The sequence below is a fragment of the Pleurodeles waltl genome, chromosome 7, assembly GCF_031143425.1.
Source record: "Pleurodeles waltl isolate 20211129_DDA chromosome 7, aPleWal1.hap1.20221129, whole genome shotgun sequence".
Taxonomy (NCBI): domain Eukaryota; kingdom Metazoa; phylum Chordata; class Amphibia; order Caudata; family Salamandridae; genus Pleurodeles; species Pleurodeles waltl.
This window is the reverse complement of record NC_090446.1, coordinates 455,405,662-455,425,041: the sequence shown is the minus strand read 5'-3', so window position 1 is coordinate 455,425,041 and position 19,380 is coordinate 455,405,662. Positions and strand designations below refer to the sequence as shown.

General features: G+C 43.7%; 1 protein-coding gene across 5 annotated transcripts in view; it reads right to left on the bottom strand.

Annotated features, from left to right (window-relative positions):
- Positions 1-19,380, bottom strand: part of SGF29 (SAGA complex associated factor 29) — a 93,569-nt gene that overhangs the window by 33,061 nt on the left and 41,128 nt on the right. For all 5 annotated transcript variants that reach the window (XM_069244015.1, XM_069244014.1, XM_069244017.1 and 2 more), the window contains exons 6-8: positions 3,452-3,581; positions 1,842-1,988; positions 588-623 (exon numbers count right to left, since the gene is read on the bottom strand). In XM_069244015.1, coding sequence (XP_069100116.1) covers positions 588-623; positions 1,842-1,988; positions 3,452-3,581 — 313 coding nt within the window. The remainder of the gene's footprint in view (positions 1-587; positions 624-1,841; positions 1,989-3,451; positions 3,582-19,380) is intronic.

Sequence of the window (19,380 nt, the reverse complement as noted above, 5' to 3'; positions counted from 1 at the left end):
TAGAGACTGGTACAGTTTCAGGCACAGGGTTCTACCAAGAGGAATTCCTTCCCTGTGACACTTTACATTGAGTTTACTTGAGAATGTTAAATGCATGTGTGAACAGAAGATTGATGTCACAAACCTCCTTCCCACTCTCTGCTAAGAAAAGCACGTTGAAGCAGGAGAGTGGCAGCGCAAGCCCTCCACTGCAATAAATTGAGCCACAAGAGAAACTCTTATCCTGGATTGAGTCAACCTGATGTATCCAGTCCTGCAACTGTAATTATTTCGCAGTCAGATGCAATGAGAACTCAAAAAGAAAAGCTACTACTAGAAATACAACTCCCTGACCAAATGGTGCCAACTGCTACCAACATTCATATTCCCTCAATAAATGGTGCCTAGCTGTGGTACCACAGATGAGACACCTCTCAACACACCAGTAGCCCATTGCAACTTCCAGAAATATGCCCACTCCAGTTAAAGTAAAAGCACTAAGCATGCACTGCCTTTCGGATATATTGAACATGGCTAACAGCACAAACCTCAAATATACACATGCCCACCCTAAGGCCCCAACATGGCCCTGGAACATTCACACTTACTCCTTGCCCTCCTCGTCAATGTCATCTACCTCGTACCTGCAGGAAAAAAAGAAAAATATAGTAAAATACTTGAAGCATCATACAAATCAGCAACATAGATGTACACCCCTTACCTCATCCCACCCTTTCTGAATGCACCAGGTTTAGAGTGCTAGGGTCTAGATTATGGCTTGGAGTGACAATCTATGTTAAAACTGCAGAAATGACATGTAAGGTGCACTAATGCCAACCACCCCCTCACAAAAAGGGTCACTTTGACAGTTTAAGTTGCACATCCTTCGCAAATAGGACACTGAGTTGATCTTAGCTGGGTTACTGATGGCATTGTGTGAGGCAACATGGTTCTAAAAGAACAGTCCCTTACACTGAAGCAGACAGATGCAAACTCCACTTGAACGCCTGCAAATCTCTGAATGCTCACCCATTTCACACTGGTGAATCTATGTGGTCCAACTATGATAAATCCATGCAGCAGTGGAACCTCTTGGAGACCGGTTTCACCAATGTACCCAGGTCTCTTGCCCTTCAAACGTCTTGGTCAGGTGAGTGAAATACCTGCCAATTCAGGTCACCCCGTTTTACGCTACAAATCAGGAGCCAGTAGAGCAACTGATGACACAGCTGACGCTTAGCTTGAGCCATGTTTGCATCAGCTAATTCTTCTGGGAGGCGCAGGGTTTGTCAGCACAAGAACAAGATATGGGCTATGAAGAACATATCAAATGTCAGATTTGGGCAGTACCCAACGAAATTCCCTTTGCCGCGTCATCTGCAGTGACTCTAACCTAAGCATGCAAATAAATGCACTCCTGCTCACTTTTCTATGTGACTTTTTTTTTTTTTTTAAAGCAGTATTTGCCAAAGCTTACAGAAGGAAAGCCTCTGTATAGTATGAAGTTGTAGTGTTGGCGCTCATGTCTGTGATCAGTTCTTGCGCTCTGCTGCCCCCTACGGGCATGACCCAAGTGTAAGACTCAAGTACACCTGGGCAGAATCACTTGTCCTTTAAAAGCTCTACCAGTCAGGGAGAGGAGATACATGCTACCTCATTCTCTTCTGCAGGTACCTATGCAAGGCAACTGGGTAAATGAAGATTTATGCACAGATAGTCTCATGTGGGAAGCTTGAACCAGGGAATGCACCACTACCCTCCTCTATGCTGGTCCCTATATGAATGAGGGTCTGGCAGTAATGAGACCTATTAAACCAGCGGATACATTTTTCTTCATAGCGAACAACGACAATGCTCCTTACTTGTTGGTGGCATGGCTGTAACTGACCACCTCAGCCAGGATCCACTGCTCATCCCCATCCACAGCTTTCACTCGAGCAGCAACCTTGTCACCTGGCTTTGCCACATAGTCGCTTGAGGCAGGAATAGCTCCGCAAAGGGGTGGTGGCCTAGAAAGGAGTAAAAGTATTCAATGTGACAACAAGACTGAAAGGTCGCTCCCACTACATAGCTCTGTCTCAAAGCAGGGCTTTCTCTTGCCTGGATGTCTGGTCTTCCTAACCTATACTATAAAGGATGTCCGATTGCCTATACCTCCTAATCCACATTGGGTGGGCTGAATTCCAGGTACCCAGTAAACCCCTCTGGCCAGTACTAAAAGGGGCTCTCCAGTCCCAGATCTCCACCCCTCAGTAAAGAGATCTGTGCCTCACCCAAGAGCTCCTTCGGGCTCTAGCACCTCCTACCGAAATAGCTTCCGTTTCCACCCAAGTGGCCGACTACACTCCCCAGAGCTCCACACGGTTGACAAAAGAGTTGTTGTTTAAATTTCCTTCACTCGGATTCCCCATAGCTTAATCTAGAGGGGGAAGTCAATATACCTTACCCAAGAGCCACTCAGGGGCATAGGTTAATCAGTAAGATTCTGGAGGTGTGAAACTCCACTTGCACAACTAAAAAAGCGATGAGCCACGGGATGAACCGTTGAGATGAACAAGGTTTGGAATAGACTGATCACATGATGAAGAGGGTCAATACTGTTTTGCATTAATTAGCTGGACCTCTATCTAAAGTGGTACAGTGGGTGAAAAACTGTTGAAATTAGGGGTGTGAGAAATTCATGTAATTATGTGAAATAACAGTGAAAATGAGCAAAGTGAAAATCTGTTTTATGCTTATTCTATGCATACACATGTCAATTTCTGTCACAAGGCCACATTTAAACAACAGCACTGTGAACAGCCACTCACTGTAACATTTTCTTGCTAATTACACCACTCATAGTAAATTTTTACCTCGAAGGGTGAATAATTATGCAAAGTGGCGAAATAGCATAATTTCTGGAACTACATGCAACAAAGGTATTGCAAAATTATGCTGGCTTATTATAAAATTTTGCCCAAGCCTAGGTAGAATACTACCACAAGCAACTTTCAGTGGTTAGACTATTTCCAAGCATTAATCCCATCACCTTTTGGGGTCAGAGTGCCAGAAGTATGCCTGGAAACCGGACAATGGCACAGCTTTCCAAGCTTGGTATGGCAAACGTTTGTGATTTCCAGAAAGTAGTACATGTGCACCCAGTCAATAAATACTTATACGGGTGCAGATTTACTACTTTTTTGGGGTAAAGTGTGTGTGTGTGTTAATATTTTTTTAAACTTCCAGATTCAAGAATGAAAGAAATTATAACCTCACAGTGAAATGAGAACGGAGTACGGTCTCACATTGGAGTGTGGTTCTCTATCACAGTAAATAACTCGCTCTGCACCCTCTGATAGGAAGGTCTATACCTGTTACACCAGAGCTTCATCGGTAGTGCATTCGGGCAGGGGTAAAGGAGGAGATTGGGGGAGGTGAGAGGATCTGTCCAGCAAGTGCTCCATAACACATGTGGTAGGTTTCCACTCACTTGTCTCCAGGTTTGCCAATCCAGAGCGGCAGGGTCATCGCACACTGCTGAAGCAGAGTCATCAACACCCCTCGACGCATGGTTTTCCGGGGAGGCTCCACTTCATTGTACAGACCTGCAATCTTCGCAGCTGATGAGAAAGAATAGACATTTCATGTACATACCTCTTTGGCTTACAGACGTACAGGCAAATGTAAATATTAAGCAAAATACAAATCACTACCCATTACAGCCAGTCAGTACTGAAAAGACAAACACAATAACACAGCTAAGTTGGGAAGGACAGGGTAAATATAATAATGTAAATTAGTGAAAGAGTTACAGTATAAAGATAGCAATATTTGCCCCGTGAGCATCTCACAACATCTGATAACTCCTGCCTTTCGCCATCAGGTTTAAGTGTGAATGTGTGTCTGGAAATCCTCCACCGATTTATCAAGCAAAAAACAAATCACAAGGTTGAGAGGGTCTAGTTTGCTGGTTCTTCAAAAGCCAGGCTGGATGTAGGTACTCTTAACTCACTAGAATGAGAAGGTGAACCAGGAAATGGTCCAACAAAGCTTTGGGGAATTTTTGTAGCCTCTACAGCATGAGCTATTGGGACCTCGTGGGGCTTTCACCCAACATGAAGAAACGATGACACTAAATCACAGCCAGTGAGTACCCTCAATCCTTTTTCACTTTGCCCTAAACATTTCCCCAGTATCTCTTCCTTTTCCTAACAAGATGAGCGTCAATATAAAAACGTATTCAGAAAATATAATATCTTACTTCCTTTATAATCTGATTCTTTATTTCATATGAAGTCATTTTCCACATGACTTGCTGGAAAGAATCCAAAAAAAGATTTACTGGTTTCCATCACCATATCACCCTTCCATTTTTGGGAAATAAAAGTTAGTGAGTCAATAAAGAAAACTCAATTTAAGCCAACAGAGGAGTTTATACCCACCTGTACAAGGGTGGGGTGGAAAGAGGAGGCAAGAGCATTACCTATTAACTGTTACACAAGATCTTGTGTCAAACTGATCCATAAAGTGACCACCACAAAGCAATTTCTAATAGGAAAGCGGTTTACGGAACTTAGGATTGTTGTCACCTCAAGACACTAGTTTGTTCTAAGGACAAAGATGACCTCGGGTCAAGCAGAGAGGTTCTTGAAAAAAAAACTCCATTGCAGAATTGATTAAAAACACATCCTAGTTCTGTACAAAGAGATAACGAATAGGATTCATGGATGTGCTGCAAGTAGATGCTGATATCTCCACCTGAACCAAAAGTGCATAAAAGTCTGCCCCACGGAAGTCTTTTACAAGACAGGGTAAAGCACAGTCTCCAATCAGGAGCTCCACACACTTCCAGTTAAACTGTAGCCACACAAGAATATGTCTTGTTCTGAACTGTGTGCGCCAGCCTAAGGACTGCTAGGGAATTAAGATCTCCAAGTCCAACCACCTGCACAGCGTAAGGTCATTACAGACAAAAGAAATATGGACTAAGTGTTGAATCCTACATTACATCGGATCCAAACTCTCTTCCAAAGAACCAAGGTGTACGGAAAGTAAATCACTCAATCAGTAGTATAATATAAAGTCAGGACCTTCAGCATGAGAATGGTTTCAATTCAAAATCTGAAGGTATACTGCAAAGCACAACAGAGGACCTGCCATTTATGATTACCACTGGTTTGTACTTTATTGATCATAGCAAAATCAGGAAAGTGCCAAAGTCTAATCACAGAATTGGACTGGCAGTGGTGAGGAAAACCTTTAAGAAAAATGCTAAATAGAGATTGTACTGCACCACAGCACATGTTTGAAGCTGCTTAACTTCTAGAACTACAATGATATGCAGAGTAACAAAACTTGAATTAAAAGTTTTAGGGCCAGCCAGAGATGTTGGGCCCAAGGCAAAAACACTTAAAGTGGCTCCCAGAGAAAAGCATTCTCCCACAAGGAACGATTTAAGATAGTGGTGCAAACGTGTGTGCCAAGGACCCAATTCCTTTGCTGATGATCTAAATTTGTCTCGAGGTTCTCTCACATTGAGCTTTTCTAAATGTGACGCTTTACCAATGAGGCAAACTAGACTACCAGCTGGCTAGAACTAACCTTTTTTTTTTCCTGATATTGGCAACAGCAGGCAGTTCAAATGCAGGCTTTGGGCCGAATTGATAGCTTGGTGGTACGTATACTCCGCACTATGGCGACGGAGTATACACACCACCAAGATAAAAGTCTGCTCACCGAACAAAGGCGGATGGGGACCATAGGTTTAATAACAGCAGAGAATACTCCATCTCCACGGTGATTAAACCCCTCCGAAGGCCCTGTAGAGTAAGGGCCATCAGATGCAGACCTTTAATTCCACGCGCCTAATTTAGATGGGCTGAATTAGAGGTCAGATTTTACCTTCGGTCACTGCCAGGAAAACCCTGGCCAGAGGTGCAGTCGAAACTGCTAAATGCTCCCGTTGCCTGGAAGAGGATTCCCATGGAGAGGGAAGCATTTTCTTTCAAACAGTTTGATGCCTATTGCCAAAGCTCTGCAACAAACTGTAATCAGCATCGACAGTAACCTCTTTGGCGGCGATTCCTGCCAATGCTTTAGAAATGAATGCCAGTTTGGCAGTCATTTCTAAATTAGGCGAGCGGCACCTTCAAAATGGGTGACTGAGTAATTTACCCCTTCTCCCTGATGGGGAAACAGACGCCTGCCTATATATAAATTATGCCCTTAGTCTATTTCTTTTTTTTTATTATACACAAGTTATGTGGTTAAATTATTTTTAGGAAAATACTCTAATTACATTTTCTTGAACATCAACATCTTTATTTTTGCACGCTACTGAAAGGAGATCTTGCTCTTCTCACTCCCCTGGTGTACTTTGTGGGCATTTGATTTACCCTGTGAGTGAATGAGCTAAGCTAAGGTCACTGGCAACGCAGATAATAAGTATTAAGTCATTATTATTCGAGCCCCTTTAAGCCAAGTCTGTGGAAATCTTAACACTACGAATGGTACCTACCTAATCAAGATAGATCCTCCTTAGCAACTGTGAAACTGGACCACATAAATCCTAGAGAACCAGTCCCACATTCGGTTGCAATCCTAACTAAAAGATTGATTAATTAAATACACTATTTATTTAAAATCTTGGTATAGCTCAAGGTATAGTGTTGAGTTAGTATCCATCTTGAAAGTACTTAACATGACAAGGAAAGAGCAGAATACCAAGAGCATCCCATATGGACACATTAGGTTTAACACAGAAGAAAAGAACTCCAGAATATGACCACTGCTAACCAAGCATTGGAATTGGTGAACAATATACAACAACACATCTGATTTGATTATCCACAAAAGCTGTGCAGTATGAGATTGAAGGGCAGATGGGATGCTGTAAGGGACTGTCCAAATAATAACCCATTATTCAGAGTTAAATAAGCCAGATTAAGGGATTCAGTTAGGAATTTTTTTATGTAGCAGAACCTGAGACTTTGAAAACTATAAGAAAGCAATGAGATGTTAATAATATAATATAACAAATTCAGACGAAAAGCAATGAGAGGTTAAGAATAAAAACAAACAGACAGGCAAAGTATAAGAGTAGAAAGAATAATTAAATGGGAGTGAGTATACATGGGCATATTAGTCCAAAGCAAAAATGTGTCCTAACAAGGAAACTCTCTAAATGAAGGAGTTCTTCAGTTCGAGATGGAGGAAGGGGTTTTAACGACGGACAAATGCCTTTGGGGCAAAACAGAGCTCCTAAAATCTCGGTCTGAAAGTCAGAAATCTTTACCAGCCTTATATCTTTCTTGCAATTGCAACATAAATTCACCCATAGTAACTACACAAATGACTACACTGTTTTCACAGACTTGCTAATTTGACAGTATTCATGCTGAAGCATATCACTGTAACAAGGGGTGGGTGGTCTTTTGCATACATTTGTCTGATTCACCTTCAACAGCAATGGTAAGGGTAACCACCTGAAGTTGTTCCACTGTGCCATTAGTGTCAAATATCGAAAAACAAAGGCAAACCGCTCATCACAAAAATCAATGAAGAGCCAATGAGGAAAGAAAAGGCAAGTTTTAAGTCTAACAATCCAAACCCAAAAGATACTACCAATTGATTTGTGTACCTTACAACCTGGTGAGAAGTACAAACTCCAAAACAGGTTGGATGCGTGTCATGAACTGGCTGTGGGTTGACTCGGAGAATATCTCCAACTCAGTCACAATTGTAATTTTTGCAGTTTTAAGAGGCTACTCAATTAACCAGTACCTCATCTGGTTTCTATGTTTAATGTGCATGACTGCCTGCTTTGTCTCTATAAGTAAGATGTTAACATTGCTGTTATAACGCACATGCACCTTCATCCACCCCTGCTTCCAGAATAATGGGGAAAGAGGAGAATTTAGCCCAACTCATGTCAAGTTGTAGAAGATATAAAGCTCTCATCTGAGATTCTGTAAGGACTGGAGGTGAGGATTTTGCATTCTCTTTGCTTTTATTTTCTAGCAGCGTTATTCAGTAATCAACCATAAACTACCTGTCCCATCAAACACAGAGACAGGGAAAGAAAAACATCACCCAATGGGGGGGGGTCACTGATAGTCCCATAAAAATCCTTCCTCCCTTGCCAAGCCCAATCCTCCTTCGCTGCTCTGTATCGACAAGCCAAGTGCCTTTTCTTCTTAGCCATATATTGCACAAATAAAACGTATTACTGGCATCTTGCAGATCGGGGTAGACCAACTACTTGCCTCTCCATAACAGAGGGCATTGTGGGAACGCATTTCAGGGCTCCGCACACAGTGTCAACAGTTTCCTCAGTGGGCCGCAGTCACGTGCTTGTGGCCTCTGCCCCCTTAAGGGCTCTTTGTGTATATCGCAAACAAGTACAATAGAAACCCATAGGGCCCATCTGAGGGCACGCAAACACATTTGAATTTGTAGTGGCCCAACAGCAGTGAGCACCTTGGCCCACACAACACCTGCAGTGTGACGTCCCTAGCTGGGTTTTGTATTGATGCCAGTAGGCACAATAATAAGCATTTGCAAAGCAATAGGTCTCGAATTTGTGAGAGTTAGAGCTACCGGTGTTGTAAATGACAATTTATTTTACCTATGTGTTTTGGTATGGAGTGTAGTGGATGTATGCCAGGTGTCACAACAACCCTCCCAGGCCCGTTGCTGCAGGAGAGATGACACAAGGCTGCCATCTTGGGAGTGTTTTTGCCTCATTCTTACAGACTGGCTATGATACCCTAGAGATGCAACCATTTACCTAAACTTTTATAGCACCAAACAAGCCACAAAGAGGCACATTCCTGGCTTTTAACCTTTTAAGAGAGAATGAGGGGGGTCAAAAGAGTTAGGAGCAAAGAAAAGGGGGCAGCCGTATTTTTCTCTGTGTTAAACTTTTAAAGGAATTATTCCTGTACACTGGCAATACCAGCCTAACTTTAAAAAACATTGACTGCATACAAACAGAATAACAGAAGAGGCAGCGTAACTGCAAATGAATAATGATTTTGTTTAGAATGGCACCTGCTTTGAAATGGAAGAACCTTTATTACCAAGAACTATATTTAAAAAAAAACCAAAAAAAAAAACTGCCCCAACAAGCACTAGACAAAAAACCCTAGGGGAGGGGATGTGGCGTAAGGGCCAGAGCTGCCCACTCTGGAGCAGTGGAGCAAGGTTTGAGTCTGAGCACCGGCTCAACATCCTGTGATTCTGGGCAAGTCACTTAATCTCCCCTTGCAACCAGAATTGAATGTGTTCTTGTGTAATGTAATCAGTGCTCATGTAAAGTGTTGCAATACCCGTGTATCGAGTTTGCGCTATATAAAACTGAAAATAAATAAAATAAAGTGATACAATACCTTCATGCCGAGTTTACGCTACATAAAACTGCAAAAGTAAATAAATAAATAAGGCTCCAGACATCGCACAGAAACAGCAAGATGCCCAAAACGAAGGAAGATGAAGAAACAACATACTGCCATGAGCGAAGCAGTGAGGCAAAAAAAACAATGTGTGCCGACACAAAGCTATCTGGCCGATCGTGCAATAATCCATGTAACAGAGTCACTCTCCAAGGTGGTAACAAAACAGCCTCAAGGTGGGACAAACGTAAAGCATTTACCAATGACATCATGGGATTTTTGAAAGGCAGGCCAAGGAGCTAATGAAAGTGATGGGTGTGAGATGGGTATAGTTAAAGCCTACAGAATAGATTACAACAGATCGAAAAGCAGCGCTGCCATGCTCAACCTAAAAACAAGTGAAACCGATGCTCTGCTGGACTCTGAAGTACAGGCATTAGGGCCTGTATCTAGACCACAGGGTCAGGCCCAAGTGTATAGCTCTAGTGACCAAAAGGGCGTTTCTGTCACAGGGAGGAGACCAATAATTTTGCCCCAGGCTCCAATTTCAGCTGTGCCCCAGCACCATATCGCACTTAAATGCTTGTATTAATCACTCTCTGACCTAAGTGCACCAATATTCAGCACACAGAGAGAGTATATAAAAGGAGGGTACTACCCTCCTTACTTTCCCTTTGATGATGAATTTTGCAACGCAGTAGTCAATTCACCAGGCGGACGCTTAAGCTACTGCACCCCTGGAACACAAATTACTGCAATTAACCTACTGCCATCCAGAGCCGCTTATCCTGATGGACCCTTCAGCCAAACCATGACATCCCTCAGCAGGCAAGGACCCATGACAACCCCCCACCCCCCCCAACCATGGTGGGAAGCAAACAAACATGTGAACGATGTGGATTTGGACACATTGAACCAATTAAAATGGGTGTTCATGTACCAATTTAGAACTCCCTCAGTCAACTAAGATACTATGATTTCTTCCCCAATGGGAAGGGACCAGAAGTAGCTGTAACCTCGCCGAACATGGCAGATGACCCAGAGCTCTTGGACGCTGATGACTCTTGTGAGGATTCAGACAGAGACCCAGGCCCCTCCAGGCCATGGCATCTTATACAGGGAAGTCATCTCTTTCCCTCTTACCTTAAGAGTAAGATATGTCAGACATGCTGGACCCAGATGATTTACTGCATACTTGCTCCTCAGAATGGTACCCAGCCAAGAAAAGTAGTGGCATATGTTGCTAGCAGACTAAGGAAGGCTTTGGGGGAAGGAAGTTCGCACTAGCCTTAGAGCAGAATTCCCTAGTCCCGCCCAAGAAGGCAAGGTAGCCATCACTGCTAAACATTTGGTTAAACTAACATGAGGAAAAAAATGTCAGCCTCACCGCTTGCTAGGGTGCCAAAAGTTATTCCACTTACCCTAATAAAGAAGAGCATAAGAAACTACCAGGTCCAGTCCCCATCAGACCAGCTCTGATTCGAGTCAGGCCACCAGGATTTGATATTAAAAGGAGGTGAATATTAGAACACAAGATCTTACCACAGAGCTTTGGACGTGGCCATTTCTGCCGGGTCATCCCAGATTTGTGCTTTTCTGTGCTAAACCAGTTTTTGTTGCCTTTAAGGACTCTGCACATTCCCCCTGCTAATCAGTGGTCAAGTGCTTGTGCTCTTCCTTGAAAACAAGGTAAAAGTGACCTACACCTAATTGGTACACTTAATTTACTTGTAAGTCCATATTAAATGCATTGCAGGTACTTAGGACCTGTAAACTAATTGCTACTAGTGGGCAGCAGCAATCATTGTTCCACCCAATCACATAGCCTTTCCGAACAGCTCAGGCTTGCCACTACAGCCTGTAGTATAGTTTTAAACTGCCATCTTCACCTCACAAAATAAATCTCATGCTAGTCCTTCATTTTTAATACACATTAAGCCACCCCAAAGATAGGCCAGGGTGCATGGTATTTAAAAAGTAGGACATGTGTTCAAGTTTCACATGTACCAACATAAAAAAAAAAGTAGGACATGTGTTCAAGTTTCACATGTACCAACATAAAAAAAAAAATCCCCAAATCGTTTTTCACTGTTGTAAGGCCTATCTCTCCCACACTGGATTACCTAATTGCATTTAAAATGTGCCAACTTTACAATGTGAGCAGATAGAGAAATTATGCTTACACTCAAGTGAGCTGTATTTTAAAATCCTCTTTAACAGTGAATTTGGATTTTAGGTTGCCACTTTTCGCAATTTGGCATTTTTCTGCATAAACCAAATGTGCATTTCTGCTGGTGTCCTGGGTCACGCAACTGAGAATGGCTCTGATATTGTGGGTTGTGTAGGACTTCAAGACAATGAGATAATGTAGGCCTAGGTGCGAGGGGAGAGGGTGTTCTCGCAGGATGGCTGGGAAAGAGCTGTCCCCTGCCCTGATTACATTTCAAAGGGTCTTGCCAACAGCACACACAAAGGAACCTGACAGCAGGCCTGCCCAGCCTTTTTCCACTCTAGATAGTTTGGAGTCAATCCCAGTGGAAGGGGAAGGACTGACCAGAACAAATTTGTAGGGGTAGGTCAGGAAATCCCCTCACACAAAAGCTGGCACCAGGTATAAACATTTTTTTTTTTAAAAAGGACCTTCAGAACCTACAATCAGAATACACTCGGAACTGTGGAAGATTCAGAGGAACGACTGCCCTGCTGTTTGAAGGACTGCCTTGCTGTCTGAAGGAGGAAGATGGACCTGCTTGCCATGATCCCAGGCTACCAATAGGGACTCCAAGGGTCAGTTGGCCAATCTCCTGTGAGCTACAGGTACACAAGCTTCAAGCCTCCCTGCACCTGCCAAGCTGAGAAGCAACAAGTGGACCTGCCTAAGAGTCCTGATCCCAAAGAGGTGTCTCCAAGGTCCTGGACACTTGACTGGCATCACTGATCGCTCCTCCTGAAGCAAAAATGAAGGCTGTGAAGTGTGGGCTTCTCAGGAACGTGAGATGACCTCCTGGTCCAGAGAATCTACTGCCCATGATGACCGCCAACGAAAAGCTCCAGCGGGATCTGCTTTTTAAGCCAATAATGACAGGGACTGTCCATGATGATCAAATAATGCAAAACGTCAGCACTGACTGAATCGTCACACTCATTCAGCAACTGTTCACTCCAATGCGAATGGAAATCTTCAGTAGGACTAACCTGGTCTCTCTATCAAACCTGTGCTCCATCGTGGTCAGCCTGAACAGGTGACTTTACCTCGGTGTAGTACAAACAGATAACAATGAACATCGCTTTCTGCTTCTTGGCAAAGCGTTCACTAAAACCTCCTAAAATTAACATCTCTGGTTCTACTAATTGGATTTTTGTCATTCTGGTATCAATTTATTTATTAAAAGGTAATCGATTTTTCTAAACTGTGTTGGGATTTGTAGGAAGTTGGCTCTGTATGCACTATTTCAAAGTAAGGAATAGTATGCACAGAGTCCAAGGGTTCCCCTTAGAGGTAAGATAGTGACAAAAAGAGATAATTCTAATGCTCTATTTTGTCGTAGTGTGGTCGAGCAGTAGGCTTATCAGAGGGTAGTGTTAAGCATTTGTTGTACACACACAGGCAATGATTGAGGAACACACACTCAAAGACAAATTCCAGGCCAATAGGTTCTTATATAGAAAAATATATTTTCTTAGTTTATTTTAAGAAACACAGGTTCAAGATTTACAAATAATACTTTAAATGAAAGGTATTTCACTCAGGTATGCTAGGAACTTTGAATTATCACAATAGCATGTACAGTTTTGACAAAAATGGCAATAAGCTATTTTAAAAGTAAACACTGCAAAAAATCAACAGTTCCTGGGGGAGGTAAGTAATTGTTCACAGGCAAGTAAAACACTTACAGAGTTCAAAGTTGGGTCCAAGGTAGCCCACCGTTGGCGGTTCAAGGCAACCCCAAAGTTACCACACCAGCAGCTCAGGGTCGGTCAGGTGCAGAGGTCAAAGTGGTGCCCAAAACACATAGGCTTCAATGGAAATAGGGGTGCCCCGGTTCCAGTCTGCCAGCAGGTAAGTACCTGTGTCTTCGGAGGGCAGACCAGGGGGTTTTTGTAGGGCACCTGTTTCCAGGCATAGGGTTCCTTGGAGCAGGCAGTCGCGGTCAAGGGGAGCCTCTGGATTTCCTCGGCAGGCATCGCTGTGGGGGCTCAGGGGGGGTCAACTCTGGCTACTCACGGGCTCGCAGTCGCCAGCGAGTCCTCCCTGTAGTGTTAGTTTTCCACAGGTCGAACCGGGGCGTCGAGTGCAGAGTGGAAAGTCTCACGCTTCCGGCGGGAAATGTGTGGTCTTTAAAAGTTGCTTCTTTGTTTCAAAAAGTTGCAGTTTCTAGAACAGGGCCGCTGTTCTCAGGAGCTTCTTGGTCCTTTAGGTGCAGGGTAGTCCTCTGAGGCTGCAGATGTCACTGGACCCTGTTGGATGCGTCGCTGTTGCAGTTTTCTTCGAAGTAGGGAGACAGGCCGTGGGGCTGGGGCCAAATCAGTTGTCTTCTCAGTCTTCACTGCAGGGCTTCAGGTCAGCAGTCTTTCTTCTTCTTTAGGTTGCAGAAATCTATCTTCCTCGGTTCTGGGAGCCCCTAAATACTCGATTTAGGGGTGTGTTTAGGTCTGGGAGGGCAGTACCCAATGGCTACTGTCCTGGAGGGTGGCTACACCCTCTTTGTGCCTCCTCCCTGTGAGGAGGGGGGCACATCCCTAATCCTATTGGGGGAATCCTCCATCTGCAAGATGGAGGATTTCTAAAAGTAAGAGTCACCTCAGCTCAGAACACCTTAGGGGCTGTCCTGACTGGGGAGTGACTCCTCCTTGTTTTCCTCATTATCTCCTCCAGACTTGCTGCCAAAAGTGGGGGCAGTGGCCGGAGGGGCGGGCATCTCTATTAGCTGGGATGCCCTGTGGTGCTGTAACAAAGGGGGTGAGCCTTTGAGGCTCACCGCCAGGTGCTACAGTTCCTGCAGGGGGAGGTGAGAAGCACCTCCACCCAGTACAGGCTTTGTTCCTGGTCACAGAGTGACAAAGGCACTATCCCCATGTGGCCAGCAACATGTCTGGTGTGTGGCAGGCTGGCAAAAACTAGTCAGCCCACACTGGAAGTCGGGTATGTTTGCAGGGGGCATCTCTAAGATGCCCTCTGGGTGTATTTCACAATAAAGTGTACACTGGCATCAGTGTGCATTTATTGTGCTGAGAAGTTGGATACCAAACTTCCCAGTTTTCAGTGTAGCCATTATGGTGCTGTGGAGTTCGTGTTTGACAGACTCACAGACCATATACTCTTATGGCTACCCTGCACTTACAATATCTAAGGTTTTGCTTAGATACTGTAGGGGCACAGTGCTCATGCACATATGCCCTCACCTGTGGTATAGTGCACCCTGCCTTAGGGCTGTAAGGCCTGCTAGAGGGGTGACTTGCCTATGCCACAGGCAGTGTGAGGTTGGATTGGCACTCTGAGGGGAGTGCCATGTCGACTTAGTCATTTTCTCCCCACCAGCACACACAAGCTGGCAAGCAGTGTGTATGTGCTGAGTGAGGGGTCCCCAGGGTGGCATGACATGCTGCAGCCCTTATAGACCTTCCCTGGCATCAGGGCCCTTGGTACCAGGGGTACCAGTTACAAGGGACTTACCTGGGTGCCAGGGTTGTGCCAATTGTGGAGACAAAAGTATAGTTTAGGGAAAGAACACTGGCGCTGGGGCCTGGTTAGCAGGGTCCCAGCACACTTTCAAATCATAACTTGGCATCAGCAAAGGCAAAAAGTCAGGGGGTAACCATGCCAAGGAGGCATTTCCTTACAGGATTTTTCTTGTGTTGTGTTTTCATGTTATTACTGTTTGTGTGCTACATACATACTTTACACTATGCTTCTAAAAGCAAGATTGTTTTGTACCAAGCTACCATAGGGTAAGCACAGATTAATTTAGTGACTTATGAGGTTCTCACAAGGATTGTGGTTGTTGCTTGAGTGGGGCTTCTGCACCTCTCAAACAATCACCCATGTCCTTATAATAACTAAAATATGACCTTGTGGAACGGTGTTCAAAGATGCATGAAAAAGCTGGAGCAACCTGAAAATGGCTGCATCAACAGGAAAGCTTTGGAACCAGGCTCTTTGGAAGATTACCAATTTCTGGTGTTCAAAACAAGGTTTTTTTAAAGATTTGCCCTAAAAGGTAGAGGAACTGATTGGATTTTCTGGGAAATGTTGGGCCAGACCTTAACTACCAATTTGTAGCCCTAAACAATTTACTGACATATCATGACCAGGCAGTAACAAAATACCAATGACCGACCCCCGTAAGTACTAGCAAGCAGGGATATTTTTAGCCAAACAATGTCTGATTGCTGAGCAAGAGTATTACAGACAATAAAAAATAGCATTTACACATGGACAATAAACAAGCCATACTAGAAACAAATTAGTGGAAATAATTATTCACAAAGGGTGAATTAACATTAGCACTACACCTGGAAACGTTTTTCTCTAGAAAGAATTGTGCTTAGTTTTCTAGGACAATAATACACAGGCTATGGAAATGCTATTTACATTTTAACCACCTGTTCATAGCATATACTGCTGCAGATCTCCATGTTCTGCATACTCCTGCAATATAGTGTTGACGTATTCAACTTGTTTTTCTTCAAAGACTCTACCCTTTTGCTCACAATGCAAAAGAAAACTGGCTCCACCACTGGGTGTCTTTCCATTCAACAGGCAGGTACTGTAAGTGTAGTGCAGCGAAGACAGTGTGTGGTGTGCATAATGAAGTAAGGTAAATTACATGGAGAACATCTCTACTCATTGCTTGGTTCTGGAGAGGACACATGCAAATCTACAGCACTACACGCTATGAACGAATGGATATAGGACAAGTAACTTTTTTCTTCACAGTACGTGTTACTGTAGAGACACATGAGCTGCAGTCTCTCTCAATTGCAGTGGCTAGCAATTAAATTATGTAAATGTTCTTAAAAGAGCTTGGTCAACCACAGCAGGATGTCGGTGCAGAAGGCCCTTCATGGGCAGTACGGACTACCAGGTAATCTGAAACTATTTGGCCCAAATAGAAGCGGGACATTTGGAGGAGGCTTATATTTTTTCTCTATTCAGGGAGTTACAGGATCCTTGAAAATCTCAGACTTAGGCATCCCCATGAGCACTGGTAAACAGTGTACAGTTCCTTCACATTTGGACACGGCTTTGCCAAGAAAATCGTCCTCATCTGTCATATTATGGAGTTTTATGTGGAGGCACTATGCTAGCCTCTAAATTACTATGGTATACCAAAAATGTCATCCAATGGTGATGGTTTGACAGGGTATGCTCCAAGTCTGGGTCATTCTAAGGGTCTACCCCATAACATTCTCATGGGCTCCCCCACCCCCCACCCACCCCACCAGGGCCTGAATGGTTCATCAGAGGGTTCCTGGGGCTAATAAGGATTGCCTCGGTCAGAATCTGAATTCTGTGGTTCAGGTTGTGGTGAATAAGGTGGGAGCGGTGTGCTAGAGGTGAGGGGGCAGGAATGGGGAGGGGTGTTGTGAGTAGTGGTGGGAAGGGTGTAGGCTGGTGGTTGAATCTCAAACCCTTCTTGGACTTAAGAGGTGGAAGCTCTATCTCCTCCTCAAAGGCGTGGCGTCTCTTTTTGGATTTACAGGGGAGCTCAAGTGCTGGTCGTTTGGTAGCCCATGTACAGACGGATGAAGATTTTTTGTTTTTCATCCGGTAGCTTCTTGAACACAGAGCCCTTCAAGATGTCAGACTTCAGCATCGGCCTCAGTTGCAGGGTATCATCATCAGAGCCAAAGGAGATTTTTACACAGCTTGTGATCTACGCTGGGTTGATTTTGATGCAAAGTGTGACTTTTAAAACCTTGACACCAAACGGGTGATTCAGCAGGATAAGCTTCCACACCCTTGGGCTATGGCTGCCTTGGTGCTGATGCAACCTCTTGCGTCCCAGTTGTATTGTCTGGAGATTTCTAGACTGGATGGCTTATGCCATTTTCGGCTCAGCTCAATGCCCAACTCCGGCAGGAGTGGTGCTCTGCCTCAGGTGAGAATTTAGGGGCTTGAGACTAACTCTGGGGTGACGACAAGATTTGTACCGTGTGTGCAAGTCGCACCTCAGAGGATGGTCTTTCCTGGACTTCTGGCTCAAGGAACTCTATATCCTCTTTGATGTCCGAGCCATCAGCCTATCGTGCCAATTTAGCTTCGGATGCCTGGAGACTGAGAACGCAGGAAAGGACAGCCTCTTCTTCCTGGGTGCCAGGCATGTCTTCTATGCCGAAAATGTTGGGCGTCTCACAACACCCATTACTGCTTATTGTGATGTACCCATCTTCTCTCCCCCTCGGATGTCCGGGAATCTTTTTATAGCAGAAGGCAAGGAAGGTGAGACAAGATGTATCAATGTGCTCTGGAGAACAGGCAGAGGTTGCAGATCTTGTGGTGATCTGCCCATGGTTATTTGTGTTACACCTAGGAAAGAATTGGAATGGAGTGCATACGATAATGTTGTCATATGTGAGCTCTTAAGAGCCCTCAACAGAGTTTGCCAAAAATGGCGACTCAAGGCTGCAATGCGTCTAGACACTCGATGAGTTGGCTGTTGGTTCCAAAGACCTATCAGTGCGAAAGGAAATCTTTTTTGCATCAAAAAATTGTTTTCAATGCAGGGCGGAAGAAAGAAGCTACTAGATCGAAGCGGAATCCAGAAATGGCACCCCAGTCCTTTTAGATTTGTAAACATCTGAGATGCGTTCCTAGCTGTCCAAGCCCAATGGTGGAATAAAACAATATGAAGTGGCGCCAGTGCGCATCTGTGTGATGGACAAAGGGTAGGGAACCATAATCCGTGTGACTCAAATGCCTTCAAAGAAAAAAGTTGGAAGTGTAGGAGCCCAACCTTAGATGGAAGGAAAATGTAGAACAAGTGTATCTACAGCCACACATACTACAAACATATATATTCAGGAACTGTAGCAAATACATTGGACTGAGTACCGTGGACATAAGCCTTTACAGGTTGATAATGTTAGGGAGGAGAAACTTGAACTGCGTAGCAGAATTTATGAAGTTTTCTTAAATAACCATAAGAAATGTACCTTTGTTCCTGTGCATCATAATTCCTCATGAATCCATTTTTTTTTTTTTTTACAAGAGGTCTAGGCTAAATATAGAGTGCATAGTGGGAAAACAAAATGTATTTTACAATTACGCTTCTAAAACAACGTTGGTAAATGGATTAACCGTTACGAGCTGAGATATGGAAATCCTAAAGTCCAATTCCCAAGACATATTTTTGGGGTCAAGGACAATAAGTCTTCATGTTTATTTTGTCTCTGGTTAAATATAGACAACCATGGGGAGCACAAACCCTCTAGCTGCCAGTTTCCATTATTACCGTGATATGGAGCTGCAAGGGAGAACCGCATGGACCTAATACAAGGATTGCTATAATTTTAACTATGATTCATTAATTCAAATTCTTCACTAAAAGGGCCAGCGCTCTGCTCTAAAAATGCAGGGAGTTCAGCTTACATGTCCTACTGGGGTCCAGTGTAAAATGATGAACATTTTTTGCATAAATGTAACACTTTTGGGCGTATTATGCTGCTTTCAGAATCCTCCCTAAGTGAAAATACATGAATGTATTTCATTAAAAAACTATAAGCATGAAGGCAAGACTGAGGATTGCTTACTTTCAAAATAAAACACATACACAAGTAAAAAAAACGTTTTGCTAAACTACTGATCAACTAAGTGCCATTTCTCAGGCGCATCGTTTAGTAAATCACATTTGATGCGTGCCAGTATTTTAGAAGAAGTTAATGGAGAATAGGTGTAATCCGCTACGGGCAAAATGAAAATAAGTTATGAGCAATGTTCTCAAAGAAAGTGACAAAAGTGCACGTCATGCGACAGTTTTTTTACCAGCCGATACAGCCTGGTATTTTACGTTAAGATGGGTAAAAA